The sequence below is a fragment of the Struthio camelus genome, chromosome 32 (assembly GCF_040807025.1).
Source record: "Struthio camelus isolate bStrCam1 chromosome 32, bStrCam1.hap1, whole genome shotgun sequence".
NCBI lineage: Eukaryota > Metazoa > Chordata > Aves > Struthioniformes > Struthionidae > Struthio > Struthio camelus.
The window spans coordinates 826785-840507 of NC_090973.1; the positions used below are offsets into that span (position 1 = coordinate 826785).

The window sequence follows — 13723 nt, forward strand, 5'->3', positions numbered from 1 at the left end:
GGCCCAGGCGTCCGGGACCCCCCCACCCAGGGCCCAGGCGTCCGGGACCCCCCCATTCCAGGGCCCAGGCGTCCCGGACACCCCAAAATCCAGGGCCCAGGCGTCCGGTTCCCCCCCATTCCAGGGCCCAGGTGTCCGGGACCCCCCCCATTCCAGGGCCCAGGTGTCCGGGACCCCCCCACCCAGGGCCCAGGCGTCCGGGACCCCCCAAGTCCAGGGCCCAGGCGTCCGGGACCCCCCCACCCAGGGCCCAGGCGTCCGGGACCCCCCCATTCCAGGGCCCAGGCGTCCGGGACCCCCCCACCCAGGGCCCAGGCGTCCGGTTCCCCCCCATTCCAGGGCCCAGGCGTCCGGGACCCCCCCAAATCCAGGGCCCAGGCGTCCGGGACGCCCCCACCCAGGGCCCAGGCATCCGGGATGCCACCTCCCCCCCCCACCCCCAAACCCCCAGGGGCCCAGGCGTCCGGGCGAGCGAGACGACCACGGCGGGCGGTAAATAATTTAATGCGGGCGCCGTGGGGCGGCCCCTCAGCTGGGGGGCAGGAGGCAGCGCAGCGACGGCTGGGGGCTGGGACCCGCCTCGACGCCTTCCTCGAGCCCCCGCGGCTCCGACGGCCGGTACGACACGGCCCAGGGCTGCCCCCCCAGGCAGCCGCAGCCCCCCGCCGGCGCCTTGCGGGACCGCAGCGGGCAGGGCCTGGGGGGCGGAGGGGTTGGGGGGGGTGAGGGAGAAGGAAACGGGGTGTCAAGGGGCCCAGGCGTCCGGGCGGGGAGACCCCATGCACCCCCAGGGGCCCAGGCGTCCGGGTGGGAATGGCATCGGGGCCCAGGCGTCCGGGCGGGGAGACCCCATGTACCCCCAGGGACCCAGGTGTCCAGGTGGGAACGGCATTGGGGCCCAGGCGTCCGGGCGGGGAGACCCCCATGTACCCCCAGGGGCCCAGGCGTCCGGGTGGGAATGGCATTGGGGCCCAGGCGTCCGGGCGGGGAGACCCCATGCACCCCCAGGGGCCCAGGCGTCCGGGTGGGAATGGCATCGGGACCCAGGCGTCCGGGCGAGGAGACCCCATGTACCCCCAGGGACCCAGGCGTCCGGGTGGGAATGGCATCGGGGCCCAGGCGTCCGGGCGAGGAGACCCCATGTACCCCCAGGGGCCCAGGTGTCCGGGTGGGAATGGTGTCAGGGGCCCAGGCGTCCGGGTGGGGAGACCCCATGTACCCCCAGGGGCCCAGGCGTCCGGGTGGGAACGGCATCAGGGGCCCAGGCGTCCGGGCAGGGAACACCCCCCCTTCCATCCCCGACGGGCCCAGGCATCCGGGAAGCGATCTCCCCACATCGCTTCCCATCCCCCCCCACACCCCCACACCCCGAGGGGCCCAGGCGTCCGGCTGACCCCCTGCGCAGGCGGTAGGCGAGGAGGAGGAGGAGGAGGAGGCCGAAGACGAAGGCGCCGGCGGCCGCGTAGGTGAGCCAGGCTGGGGGCGGGGCAAGCCGCCGACATGGCCGTCAGGTGGGGGGGCACCCCACGGCCCCGCCCCCCCCCTCACCCCCCCACTGCCCCCCATCCCGCTGTCTCACCTCGGGCCCCCCGGGGGGCGCCGTGGGGCCGGGGGACGCTGGGTCGGGCCGGGGGGCTCCGCGGGTCGGGGGGAGGCCGAGTCCCCGTCGCCGGGGCTGTTACACCTGCAAGATGGCGGCGGCCGGGGGGGGGTGGTCGAGGTGTTGTCACCCCACGGGTGTCCCCGTGTCACCCGGTGTCACCCCCCCCCCCCAGCGCCCGACCCACGGCCGTAGGGGAGGGGGAGCAAAGACGGCCGGCGGAGCGGTTTGTCACCCGTCCCAGCGGTTGACGCTTCCACGTCACGCGGTTGTCACCCCCTTGTCACCTGCTGTCACCCGCACGCGCCACCCACCACGGTAGGGGAGGTGGGAGCCCCGGGCGCAGCAGCAGGGGGGCAGCGCGGCTGTCACCCATCCACATGGCCGTCCCCGTGGTTGTCACCCCGCGTCCGCCTGTACCACCCAGTGCCACCCACAGACAGCACCCACTACAGTAGGTGATGGTGAAGCTCCGGGCGTGCAGCAGGGCGTCGGAGCGGTTGTCACCCATCCCCACAGTTGTCACCCTGCGTCCGCCTGTGTCACCTGGTGTCACCCGCACACATGACACCCACTGGGCGTGCAGCAGGGTGTCAGAGCGGTTGTCACCCATCCCCACAGTTGTCACCCCACATCCGCCTGTGTCATCCGGTGTCACCCACAGACAACACACAATACAGTAGGTGAGGGCCAAGCCCCGAGCATGCAGCAGGGTGTCAGAGCGGTTGTCACCCATCCCCACAGTTGTCACCCTGTGTCACCCGGTGTCATCCGCACACATGACACCCACTGCAGGAGCTGAGGGCCAAGCCCTGGGCATGCAGCAGGGTGTCAGAGCGGTTGTCACCCATCCCGACAGTTGTCACCCCACGTCCGCCTGTACCAGCTGGTGTCACTCGCAGGCATGACACCCACTGCAGGAGCTGAGGGCCAAGCCCTGGGCGTGCAGCAGGGTGTCAGAGCAGTTGTCACCCATCCCGACAGTTGTCACCCCACGTCCGCCTGTACCAGCTGGTGTCACTCGCAGGCATGACACGCACTACAGTAGGGGACAGTGAAGCCCCGAGCATGCAGCAGGGTGTCAGAGCGGTTGTCACCCATCCCCACAGTTGTCACCCCGCGTCCGCCTGTGTCACCCGGCGTCACCCGCCGGCCGGACCCACCGCGGTAGGTGAGGGCGAAGCCCTGGGCGTGCAGCAGGGTGTCGGAGCGGAAGGTGAGCAGCAGCGCGTCGGTGGGCAGGCGGAGGGGTCCCGGTCGCGGGGGGGGCCGGCGGCCATCGAACTGGGCCAGGAGGCGGCGGGTGCGGGCGTCGCGCAGCTGCAGGCGGTCGTTGGGGTCGGGGACGTCGAACAGGCGGAAGGTGAGCTCCAGCGGGGCGCCGGCGCCCGCCCCCACCCGCCAGCTACAGTCGGCGTCGGGGCCGTAGTCGTCGGGGAAGTCGGGCGAGTAGATGACGCCGGCCGGCGCCGAGCTGTTGGCCTGGCAGGCGCCCACCGACACTGCGGCGGCCGTGTCAGGGCGGCGGCAAGATGGCCGCCGCCGCCGGGCCGTGGTGACCGTGGGACCGTGGTGGCCACCACCTCATGGCCACCATCGCCCCATGGTGGCCACCACCCCCCATGGTGACCGTTGCCCCGTGGCGACCACCACCCCATGGTGGCCACCACCCCCCATGGTGACCGTTGCCCCATGACGACCACCACTCCATGGTGGCCACCACCTCCTATGGTGACCGTTGCCCCGTGGTGACCACCACCCCATGGTGGCCACCACCCCCTATGGTGACCGTTGCCCCATGATGACCACAACTCCATGGTGGCCACCACCCCCCATGGTGACCATTGCCCCGTGGTGACCATCACCCCATGGTGGCCACCACCCCCTATGGTGACCATTGCCCCATGACGACCACCACTCCATGGTGGCCACCACCTCCTATGGTGACCGTTGCCCCGTGGTGACCACCACCCCATGGTGGCCACCACCCCCTATGGTGACCGTTGCCCCATGATGACCACAACTCCATGGTGGCCACCACCCCCCATGGTGACCATTGCCCCGTGGTGACCACCACCCCATGGTGGCCACCACCCCCCATGGTGACCGTTGCCCCGTGGCGACCACCACCCCATGGTGGTCACCACCCCCTATGGTGACCACCACCCCATGACAACTACCACCCCATGGTGACCACCACCCTCCATGGTGACCGTTGCCCCATGGTGACCACCACCCCGTGGTGACCTCCACCCCATGATCAGCACCACCTCATGGTGGCCACCACCCCCCATGGTGACCATCGCCCCATGGTGACCATGAGACCATGTTGACCACCATCCCATGGTGACCACTGCCCCATGGTGACCTCCACCCCATGGTGGCCACCACCCCCCATGGTGACTGTTGCCCCATGGCGATCACCACCCCATGGCGACCACCACTCCATGGTGACCACTCCATGGAGACCATTGCCCCATGATGACCACTGTCCCATGCTGACCTCCACCCCGTGGCGACCACCGCCCCATGGTGACCTCCACCCCATGGTGACCATGGGACTGTGGCGACCACCACCCCGTGGCGACCACCACCCCATGGTGACCTCCACCCCGTGCTGATCATCACCCCATGATGACCACCACTCCATGGCCACCATGGACCCATAGGACTCACCGTGGTAGACGGCCAGGCGGCCGTCGCCGCCGCACAGCTGGCTGGCCTTGCCGAAGCACACCTGGTCACACTCGGCTGCCCCGGCCCGGCGACCCCGGCGCACGTCACCCGCGTGGCCGCAGAAACAGGCGTAGCCGGCCTCCACCCCGGCGAACTGCCGGCGGTGCGGGGTAGGGGGCGGTGAGCGTGGCGACCGGCCGGTGGGACCGCCGCTCCCGCCGGCCGCCGGTGGGAGGGTGCCGATGGTAGGGTGCCGGTGGTAGGGCGCCGACTGTACCTCGTAGCCCCGCGCGCGGCAGAAGCGGATGCAGAGGGGCACCGTCAGGCGGGTGGAGGTACCGCTGGCCCCGCTCAGCGCCGGCGGCGACCCCGAGTCCACGAAACAGCCCACGAAGCCCGGCACTGCCGGCGGGAGGGGTGACGGGGCAGGTACAGTCGGCGGCGCCGTATGGATTTCCGCCCCCCACCGCATCCTCCCCCCCCCGTATTGACCCTATATCCACCCTATATCGCTCCCACATCGACCACGTATCCCCCCCCATTCACCCCATATCACCCCATTCACCCCATATTACCCCATTCACCCCATATTTCCCCCTCATTGACCCCATATCCCCCTATATCTCCCCATTTCCCCCCATATCCCCCTATTGACCCCATATCCCCCTATATCCACCCCATTGACCCCATATCCCCCCATTGACCCCATATCCCCCTATATCTCCCCATTTCCCCCCATATCCACCCCATTGACTCCATATCCCCCCATATCCACCCTATTGACCCCACATCCACCCCATTGGCCCCATATCCTCCCATTGACCCCCTATCCACCCCATTGACCCTTTACCCCTCCGTATCCCCCCATTGACCCCATATCCCCCCATATCCACCCCATTGACCCCATATCCCCCATTGACCCCATATCCCCCTATATCTCCCCCATTTCCCCCCATATCCACCCCATTGACCCCATATCCACCCATTTCCTCCCATTGACCCCATATGCCCCTGTATCCCCCCATATCCCCCCACTGACCCCATATCCACCCATATCCCCCCATTGACCCCATATCCCCCCATTGACCCCATATGCACCCATATCCCCTCATTGACCCCATATCCACCCCGTTGACCCTTTATCCCCCCGTATCCCCTCATATCCCTCCCATTGACCCCATATCCACCCTATTGACTCCATATCCACCCCATTGACCTCATATCCACCTCATTGACCCCCATATCCACCCCGTTGACCCTTTATCCCCCCATATCCCTCCCATTGACTCTGTATCCCCCCTGTATCCCCCCATATCCCCCCATTGACCCCATATCCACCCCATTGACCCTTTATCCCCTCATATCCCCCCACTGACCCCGTATCCACCCTATTGACCCCATATCCCCCCATTGACCTCATATCCACCTCATTGACCCCATATCCACCCCGTTGACCCTTTATCCCCCCATATCCACCCCATTGACCCCATATCCCCCCATGTCCCCCCGTATCCCCCTATACCACCCCCCGGTATCGCCCGGCCCCGGCTCACTGCGGCACGAGGGGATGTCGCAGTACTTCCAGTAGACGCCTTCCTCGCTCTCGGCCACGTAGCACCAGGGCTGGGCGTCCCCGTCGGGGTTGCGGCAGTGGTTGTGGGGCCCGAGGCCGCCCTCGCCGTGGGGGAAGCGGGCCGTGTTGTAGGCGTGGGTCCGCGTCTGGTTCCAGAAGAGGCACGGCCGCCCCGCCGCCCCGGGTCCCGTCCGGCTCTGCGCCCCCCGGTAGTCGGCCCCGTTCACCGTGAAGCATTCGGACGCCTCTGCGTGGCCGGAGCGGGGTGCTCAGCCACCCGGGTGTCTGGGCACCCCAGAGGGACCCACAACCCCAATGGACCCAGGTGTCCGGGCACCCCAGGAGACCCAGGACCCCAAGAGACCCAGGTGTCTGGGGACCTCAGTGGACCCAGGTGTCCGGGCACCCCAAGGGACCCAGGACGCCAAGGGACCCAGGTGTCTGGGGACCTCAGTGGACCCAGGTGTCCGGGCACCCCAAGGGACCCAGGACGCCAAGAGACCCAGGTGTCTGGGGACCCCAATGGACCCAGGACCCCAATGGACCCAGGTGTCTGGGCACCCTGGTGTTCAAGACCCCAAGGGGACCCAGGTGTCCGGGCACCCCAAGGGACCCAGGACCCCAAGAGACCCAGGTGTCTGGGGACCTCAGTGGACCCAGGTGTCCGGGCACCCCAAGGGACCCAGGACGCCAAGGGACCCAGGTGTCTGAGGACCCTGGTGTTCAAGACCCCAATGGACCCAGGTGTCTGGGGACCTCAGTGGACCCAGGACGCCAAGGGACCCAGGTGTCTGGGGACCCTGGTGTTCAAGACCCCAATGGACCCAGGTGTCTGGGGACCTCAGTGGACCCAGGTGTCCGGGCACCCCGGAGGGACCCAGGACCCCAATGGATCCAGGTGTCTGGGGACCTCAGTGGACCCAGGTGTCCGGGCACCCCAAGGGACCCAGGACACCAATGGACCCAGGTGTCTGGGGACCCCAATGGACCCAGGTGTCTGGGCACCCTGGTGTTCAAGACCCCAAGGGGATCCAGGTGTCTGGGGACCTCAATGGACCCAGGTGTCCAGGCACCCCAAGGGACCCAGGACCCCAAGAGACCCAGGTGTCTGGGGACCTCAGTGGACCCAGGTGTCCGGGCACCCCAAGGGACCCAGGACACCAAGGGACCCAGGTGTCTGGGGACCCTGGTGTTCAAGACCCCAATGGACCCAGGTGTCTGGGGACCTCAGTGGACCCAGGTGTCCGGGCACCCCAAGGGACCCAGGACGCCAAGGGACCCAGGTGTCTGGGGACCCCAATGGACCCAGGACCCCAATGGACCCAGGTGTCTGGGCACCCTGGTGTTCAAGACCCCAAGGGGACCCAGGTGTCTGGGGACCTCAGTGGACCCAGGTGTCCGGGCACCCCAAGGGACCCAGGACCCCAAGAGACCCAGGTGTCTGGGGACCCCAATGGACCCAGGACTCCAATGGACCCAGGTGTCCGGGCACCCCAAGAGACCCAGGACGCCAAGGGACCCAGGTGTCTGGGCATCCAGGTGTCTGGGACCCCAAAGGGACCCAGGTGTCCAGGCACCCCAATGGACCCAGGACCCCAATGGACCCACGTGTCTGGGCATCTAGGTGTCCGGGACCCCAAAGGGACCCAGGTGTCCAGGGACCCCAATGGACCCAGGTGTCTGGACATCTAGGTGTCCAGGACCCCAAAGGGACCCAGGTGTCCGGGCACCCCAGGAGACCCAGGACGCCAAGGGACCCAGGTGTCTGGGGACCTCAATGAACCCAGGACTCCAATGGACCCAGGTGTCCGGGCACCCAGGTGTTCAGGACCCCAAGGGGACCCAGGTGTCTGGGGACCTCAATGGACCCAGGACTCCAATGGACCCAGGTGTCCGGGCACCCAGGTGTTCAGGACCCCAAGGGGACCCAGGTGTCTGGGGACCTCAATGGACCCAGGACCCCAAGGGGACCCAGGTGACTGGGCACCTGAGGGACCCAGAACCCCAATGGACCCAGGTGTCCATCCCATATCCCCCTATATCCCCAGGTGTTCAGGACCCCAAGGGGACCCAGGTGTCCGGGCATCCCAATGGACCCAGGACTCCAATGGACCCAGATGTCCGGGCACCCAGGTGCTGAAGGACCCAGGCGTCCGGGACTCCAATGGACCCAGGACCCCAAGGAACCCAGGTGTCCAGGCACCCGAGGGACCCAGGACCCCGAGGGGACCCAGGCGTCCGGGCACCCAGGTGACACATTCCCGAGGGACCCAGGCGTCCGGGACCCCGAGGGGACCCAGGCATCTGGGCACCCAGGCGACACGTCCCCAAGGGACCCAGGCGTCCGGGCACCCCGAGGGACCCAGGCGTCCGGGCACCCAGGTGACACGTCCCCAAGGGACCCAGGCGTCCGGGCACCCCAAGGGACCCAGGCATCCGGGCACCCAGGTGACACATTCCCGAGGGACCCAGGCATCCGGGACCCCGAGGGACCCAGGTGTCCGGGCATCCAGGTGACACATTCCCGAGGGACCCAGGTGTCCGGGCACCCCGAGGGACCCAAGCGTCCGGGCACCCAGGTGACACATTCCCGAGGGACCCAGGCGTCCGGGCACCCCGAGGGACCCAGGCGTCCAGGCCCCGCCCCCAGCTCTCCCCCTCCTACCCCCACCACCCGCCAAACCCCAGGCCCCTCCCAGTGCCCGAGGGGGCCCAGGCGTCCGGGTTCCCAGGCTCCTCTCTCACCGCCCCCACACCTCCGCCCCACGGCCCCGGAGGGGAGAGGGCCCAGGTGTCCGGGGCTTGGACCACCCCCCCCCCCCCAGTGTGGGGCTGGGCCCTGCCCCACGCCCGGGGCCTTGGCAGCACCTCAGAGGGACCGAAGACGGGTCGGGGCCCGCCCGGACACCTGGGCCCCCGGCGGGCGGGCGGCACCTGGCTGCTGACGGCGCCCGGATGCCTGGGCCCCACCGGCGCCTGGGTCTTGGTGGAGGGGGAGGGGGTGGAGGGGGCGCGCGGGGTGGCCCCGGACGCCTGGGCCCCGATGATGACACCCGGACGCCTGGGCCCCGATGGGGGTGCATGGGGCATCCCCGGACGCCTGGGCCCCGATGATGACACCCGGACGCCTGGGCCCCGGTGGGGGCGCATAGGGCATCCCTGGACACCTGGGCCCCGATGATGACACCCGGACGCCTGGGCCCCGGTGGGGGTGCGTGGGGCATCCCCGGATGCCTGGGCCCCGATGATGACACCCGGACGCCTGGGCCCCGGTGGGGGTGCATAGGGCATCCCTGGACGCCTGGGCCCCGATGATGACACCCGGACGCCTGGGCCCCGGTGGGGGTGCGTGGGGCATCCCCGGATGCCTGGGCCCCGATGATGACACCCGGACGCCTGGGCCCCGATGTGGGCGCATGGGGCATCCCCGGACGCCTGGGCCCCGATGATGACACCCGGACGCCTGGGCCCCGGTGGGGGTGCATAGGGCATCCCTGGACGCCTGGGCCCCGATGATGACACCCGGACGCCTGGGCCCCCGGTGGGGGTGCATAGGGCATCCCCGGATGCCTGGGCCCCGATGATGACACCCGGACGCCTGGGCCCCGATGTGGGCGCATGGGGCATCCCCGGACGCCTGGGCCCCGATGATGACACCCGGACGCCTGGGCCCTGGTGGGGGTGCATAGGGCATCCCCGGACGCCTGGGCCCCGATGATGACACCCGGACGCCTGGGCCCCCGGTGGGGGTGCATAGGGCATCCCCGGATGCCTGGGCCCCGATGATGACACCCGGACGCCTGGGCCCCGGTGGGGGTGCATAGGGCATCCCCGGATGCCTGGGCCCCGATGATGACACCCGGACGCCTGGGCCCCGATGTGGGCGCATGGGGCATCCCCGGACGCCTGGGCCCCGATGATGACACCCGGACGCCTGGGCCCTGGTGGGGGTGCATAGGGCATCCCCGGACGCCTGGGCCCCGATGATGACACCCGGACGCCTGGGCCCCGATGTGGGCGCATGGGGCATCCCCGGACGCCTGGGCCCCGATGATGACACCCGGACGCCTGGGCCCCGGTGGGGGTGCGTGGGGCATCCCCGGATGCCTGGGCCCCGATGATGACACCCGGACGCCTGGGCCCCGATGAGGGTGCATAGGGCATCCCCGGACGCCTGGGCCCCGATGATGACACCCGGACGCCTGGGCCCCGGTGGGGGTGCATAGGGCATCCCTGGACGCCTGGGCCCCGATGATGACACCCGGACGCCTGGGCCCCGATGGGGGTGCATGGGGCATCCCCGGACGCCTGGGCCCCGATGATGACACCCGGACGCCTGGGCCCCAGCGGGGGTGCATAGGGCATCCCCGGACGCCTGGGCCCCGATGATGACACCCGGACGCCTGGGCCCCGGTGTGGGTGCATGGGGCATCCCCGGATGCCTGGGCCCCGATGATGACACCCGGACGCCTGGGCCCCGGTGGGGGTGCATAGGGCATCCCCGGACGCCTGGGCCCCGATGATGACACCCGGACGCCTGGGCCCCGATGTGGGCGCATGGGGCATCCCCGGACACCTGGGCCCCGATGATGACACCCGGACGCCTGGGCCCCGATGGGGGTGCATGGGGCATCCCCGGATGCCTGGGCCCCGATGATGACACCCGGACGCCTGGGCCCCGGTGGGGGTGCATGGGGCATCCCCGGACGCCTGGGCCCCGATGATGACACCCGGACGCCTGGGCCCCGATGGGGGTGCATAGGGCATCCCCGGACGCCTGGGCCCCGATGATGACACCCGGACGCCTGGGCCCCGGTGGGGGTGCATGGGGCATCCCCGGACGCCTGGGCCCCGATGATGACACCTGGACGCCTGGGCCCTGGTGGGGGTGCATGGGGCATCCCCGGACGCCTGGGCCCTGATGATGACACCCGGACGCCTGGGCCCCGATGGGGGTGCATAGGGCATCCCCGGACGCCTGGGCCCCGATGATGACACCCGGACGCCTGGGCCCCGGTGGGGGTGCATAGGGCATCCCCGGACGCCTGGGCCCCGATGATGACACCCGGACGCCTGGGCCCCGGTGGGGGTGCATGGGGCATCCCTGGACACCTGGGCCCCGATGATGACACCCGGACGCCTGGGCCCCGGTGGGGGTGCATGGGGCATCCCCGGACGCCTGGGCCCCGATGATGACACCCGGACGCCTGGGCCCCAACGGAGATTTGCCCCCGCCGTCTCCAGCTGTTCCCCCCCCAGCACCTGCCTCTGCCCGTCCAGATGTGGCAGCGAGACAATGCTCCTCCCCCCCCCACCGTATCAGAGGGCCCAGGCGTCCGGGAGCCCCCAACAGGGCCCCACAGGGGGCCCAGGCGTCCGGGCCCCACCTGTCGCTGCCATCGGAGACCCGGGTGGGCGAGGGACAGGTGGCTGCGCTGGGGGGGGGGAGGCAGCTGTGCCGGGACCCGGACGCCTGGGCCCCTCCCGGACGCCTGGGCCCCCCTCCCGGATGCCTGGGGATTCCCATCCTGCTCCGACCCGGCTCAGCCTGTTCCTGCCTGGGCCCCCGGGGCAGCGTCTCGGGAGCCTCCCAGTTCCCAGACTGGGAGCTACTGGGGGAGGGTATGGTGGGCCAGGGGGGAGCAGGGGCCCAGGCGTCCGGACGCCCCATATCTGCATTGGGGCTTCCCCGAGGGGGCCCAGGCGTCCGGGCACCTCATATCCACATTGGGGCTTCCCCGAGGGGGCCCAGGTGTCCGGGCACCCCATATCCACATTGGGGATTCCCCGAGGGGCCCAGGTGTCCGGACGCCCCATATCTGCATTGGGGCTTCCCCGAGGGGGCCCAGGCGTCCGGGCACCTCATATCCACATTGGGGCTTCCCCGAGGGGGCCCAGGTGTCCGGGCACCCCATATCCACATTGGGGATTCCCCGAGGGGCCCAGGTGTCCGGGCACCCCATATCCACATTGGGGATTCCCCGAGGGGCCCAGGTGTCCAGGCACCCCATATCTGCATTGGGGCTTCCCCAAGGGGGCCCAGGCGTCCGGGCACCCCATGTCTGAATTATGGTTTCCCCAAGGGGCCCAGGCATCCGGGCGCCCCGTATCTGCACTAGGGCTTCCCCGAGGGGGCCCAGGTGTCTGGGAGCCCCATATCTGCATTGGGGCTTCACCAGGGGGCCCAGGCGTCCGGGCACCCCATGTCTGAATTATGGTTTCCCCAAGGGGCCCAGGCGTCCGGGCACCCCATATCCACATTGGGGCTTCCCCGAGGGGCCCAGGTGTCCGGGCACCGCGTATCCGCATTGGGGCTTCCCCGAGGGGGCCCAGGTGTCCGGGCACCCCACATCCACATTGGGGCTTCCCCAAGGGGCCCAGGCGTCCGGGCACCCCATATCTGCACTAGGGCTTCCCCGAGGGGCCCAGGTGTCCGGGCGCCCCATATCTGCATTGGGGCTTCCCCAAGGGGGCCCAGGCATCCGGGCACCCCATGTCTGAATTATGGTTTCCCCAAGGGGCCCAGGCGTCTGGGCACCCCATATCTGCATTGGGGCTTCCCCAAGGGGCCCAGGTGTCCGGGCACCCCATATCCACATTGGGGCTTCCCCGAGGGGCCCAGGCGTCTGGACGCCCCATATCCACATTGGGGCTTCCCCGAGGGGCCCAGGCGTCCGGGCACCCCATATCCGCACTAGGGCTTCCCCGAGGGGCCCAGGTGTCCGGGCACCCCATGTCTGAATTATGGTTTCCCCGAGGGGCCCAGGCGTCCGGGCGCCCCGTATCTGCACTAGGGCTTCCCCGAGGGGCCCAGGCGTCCGGGCACCCCATATCTGCATTGGGGCTTCCCCGAGGGGCCCAGGCGTCCGGGCACCCCATATCTGCATTGGGGCTTCCCCAAGGGGTCCAGGCGTCCGGGCACCCCATATCTGCACTAGGGCTTCCCCGAGGGGGCCCAGGTGTCCGGGCACCCCATATCTGCATTGGGGCTTCCCCGAGGGGCCCAGGCATCCGGGCACCCCGTATCCGCATTGGGGCGTCCCCGAGGGGCCCAGGCGTCCGGGCGCCCCATATCTGCATTGGGGCGTCCCTGAGGGGCCCAGGCGTCCGGGCGCCCCGTATCCTCCCCGGGAGGGAGGGAGAGGAAAGGAGGGGGCCCAGGCGTCCGGGCCCGACTCACCGTCCGCGGCCAAGGCGGCGGCGCCGCGCAGCACCAGCAGCACCCCGGGCACCCAGGCCATGCTGGGGGCGCCCGCCCGGACGCCTGGGTCCCGAAACACCCGCCGCGGCTCCGTCGGGGAGGAGCGCGGTTCACCCCCCCCCCCAAACCAACCCCCCCCCACCCCACCCACCCACCCACCCACCCCCTTGGGGGACGCCTGGGCCCCGCCTGCCCGCGCAACCCGACCCGGGAACGGGGCCCAGGCGTCCTGGCTCCCCGCCATCATCATCATCATCATCATCCCCCCCACCACCAACTCCAGCTTTTCCCGGGACCCAGGTGTCCGGGGTGCTTCCCCCCCCCCCCAAACCCATCCAGGGGCCCAGGCGTCCGGGCGGGGGTCGACGGTACCCGGAGAGAGAGACAGAGGGGCCCAGGCGTCCCCCGCCGCGCCGGACCTGCGCCGACATGTCCGGAGCCTTCTCCCCCTCCCCAAAAAATTCCCCGAATCGGAGCCGGGGGGGGGGGGGGGAACGACACGGCTGCCCCGGTGCATTGTGGGAAAACCAGGGGGTTTCCCCTCCTCTCCTCCCCCCCACCCCGGCTCTCGTCCACAGGGGGCCCAGGCGTCCGGGGGCTGTAGCCATGCAGCTGCTCGGGGGCCCAGGCGTCCGGGGCTGCAGCCCATAGACCCCCCCCTGCCCCCGCTCGG

The 13723-nt window shown here is 70.2% G+C and overlaps 1 protein-coding gene across 1 annotated transcript; it reads right to left on the reverse strand.

Annotated features, from left to right (window-relative positions):
• Positions 1–488: 488 nt before the first annotated feature.
• On the reverse strand, positions 489–13171 carry KREMEN2 (kringle containing transmembrane protein 2). The gene is made up of 8 exons (XM_068923189.1): positions 13030–13171; positions 5830–6096; positions 4554–4678; positions 4277–4430; positions 2764–3102; positions 1580–1684; positions 1395–1476; positions 489–697 (listed from the first exon to the last, which is right to left on the reverse strand). The coding sequence occupies exons 1-8, from the start codon at positions 13088–13090 to the stop codon at positions 529–531; spliced, it is 1302 nt and encodes a 433-aa protein (XP_068779290.1). The 5' UTR covers positions 13091–13171; the 3' UTR covers positions 489–528.
• Positions 13172–13723: the final 552 nt, after the last annotated feature.

Excerpts from the sequence above, each read along its gene's own strand:
- KREMEN2 (XM_068923189.1), bottom strand. The coding sequence starts at position 13,090 with ATGGCCTGGGTGCCCGGGGTGCTGCTGGTGCTGCGCGGCGCCGCCGCC. Across the intron at positions 6,097-13,029 it reads CGCCGCCTTGGCCGCGGACG|AGGCGTCCGAATGCTTCACG; the intron begins GTGAGTCGGGCC and ends CCGGCCACGCAG. Across the intron at positions 698-1,394 it reads GCCTACCGCCTGCGCAGGGG|GCCCTGCCCGCTGCGGTCCC; the intron begins GTCAGCCGGACG and ends TCCGCCCCCCAG.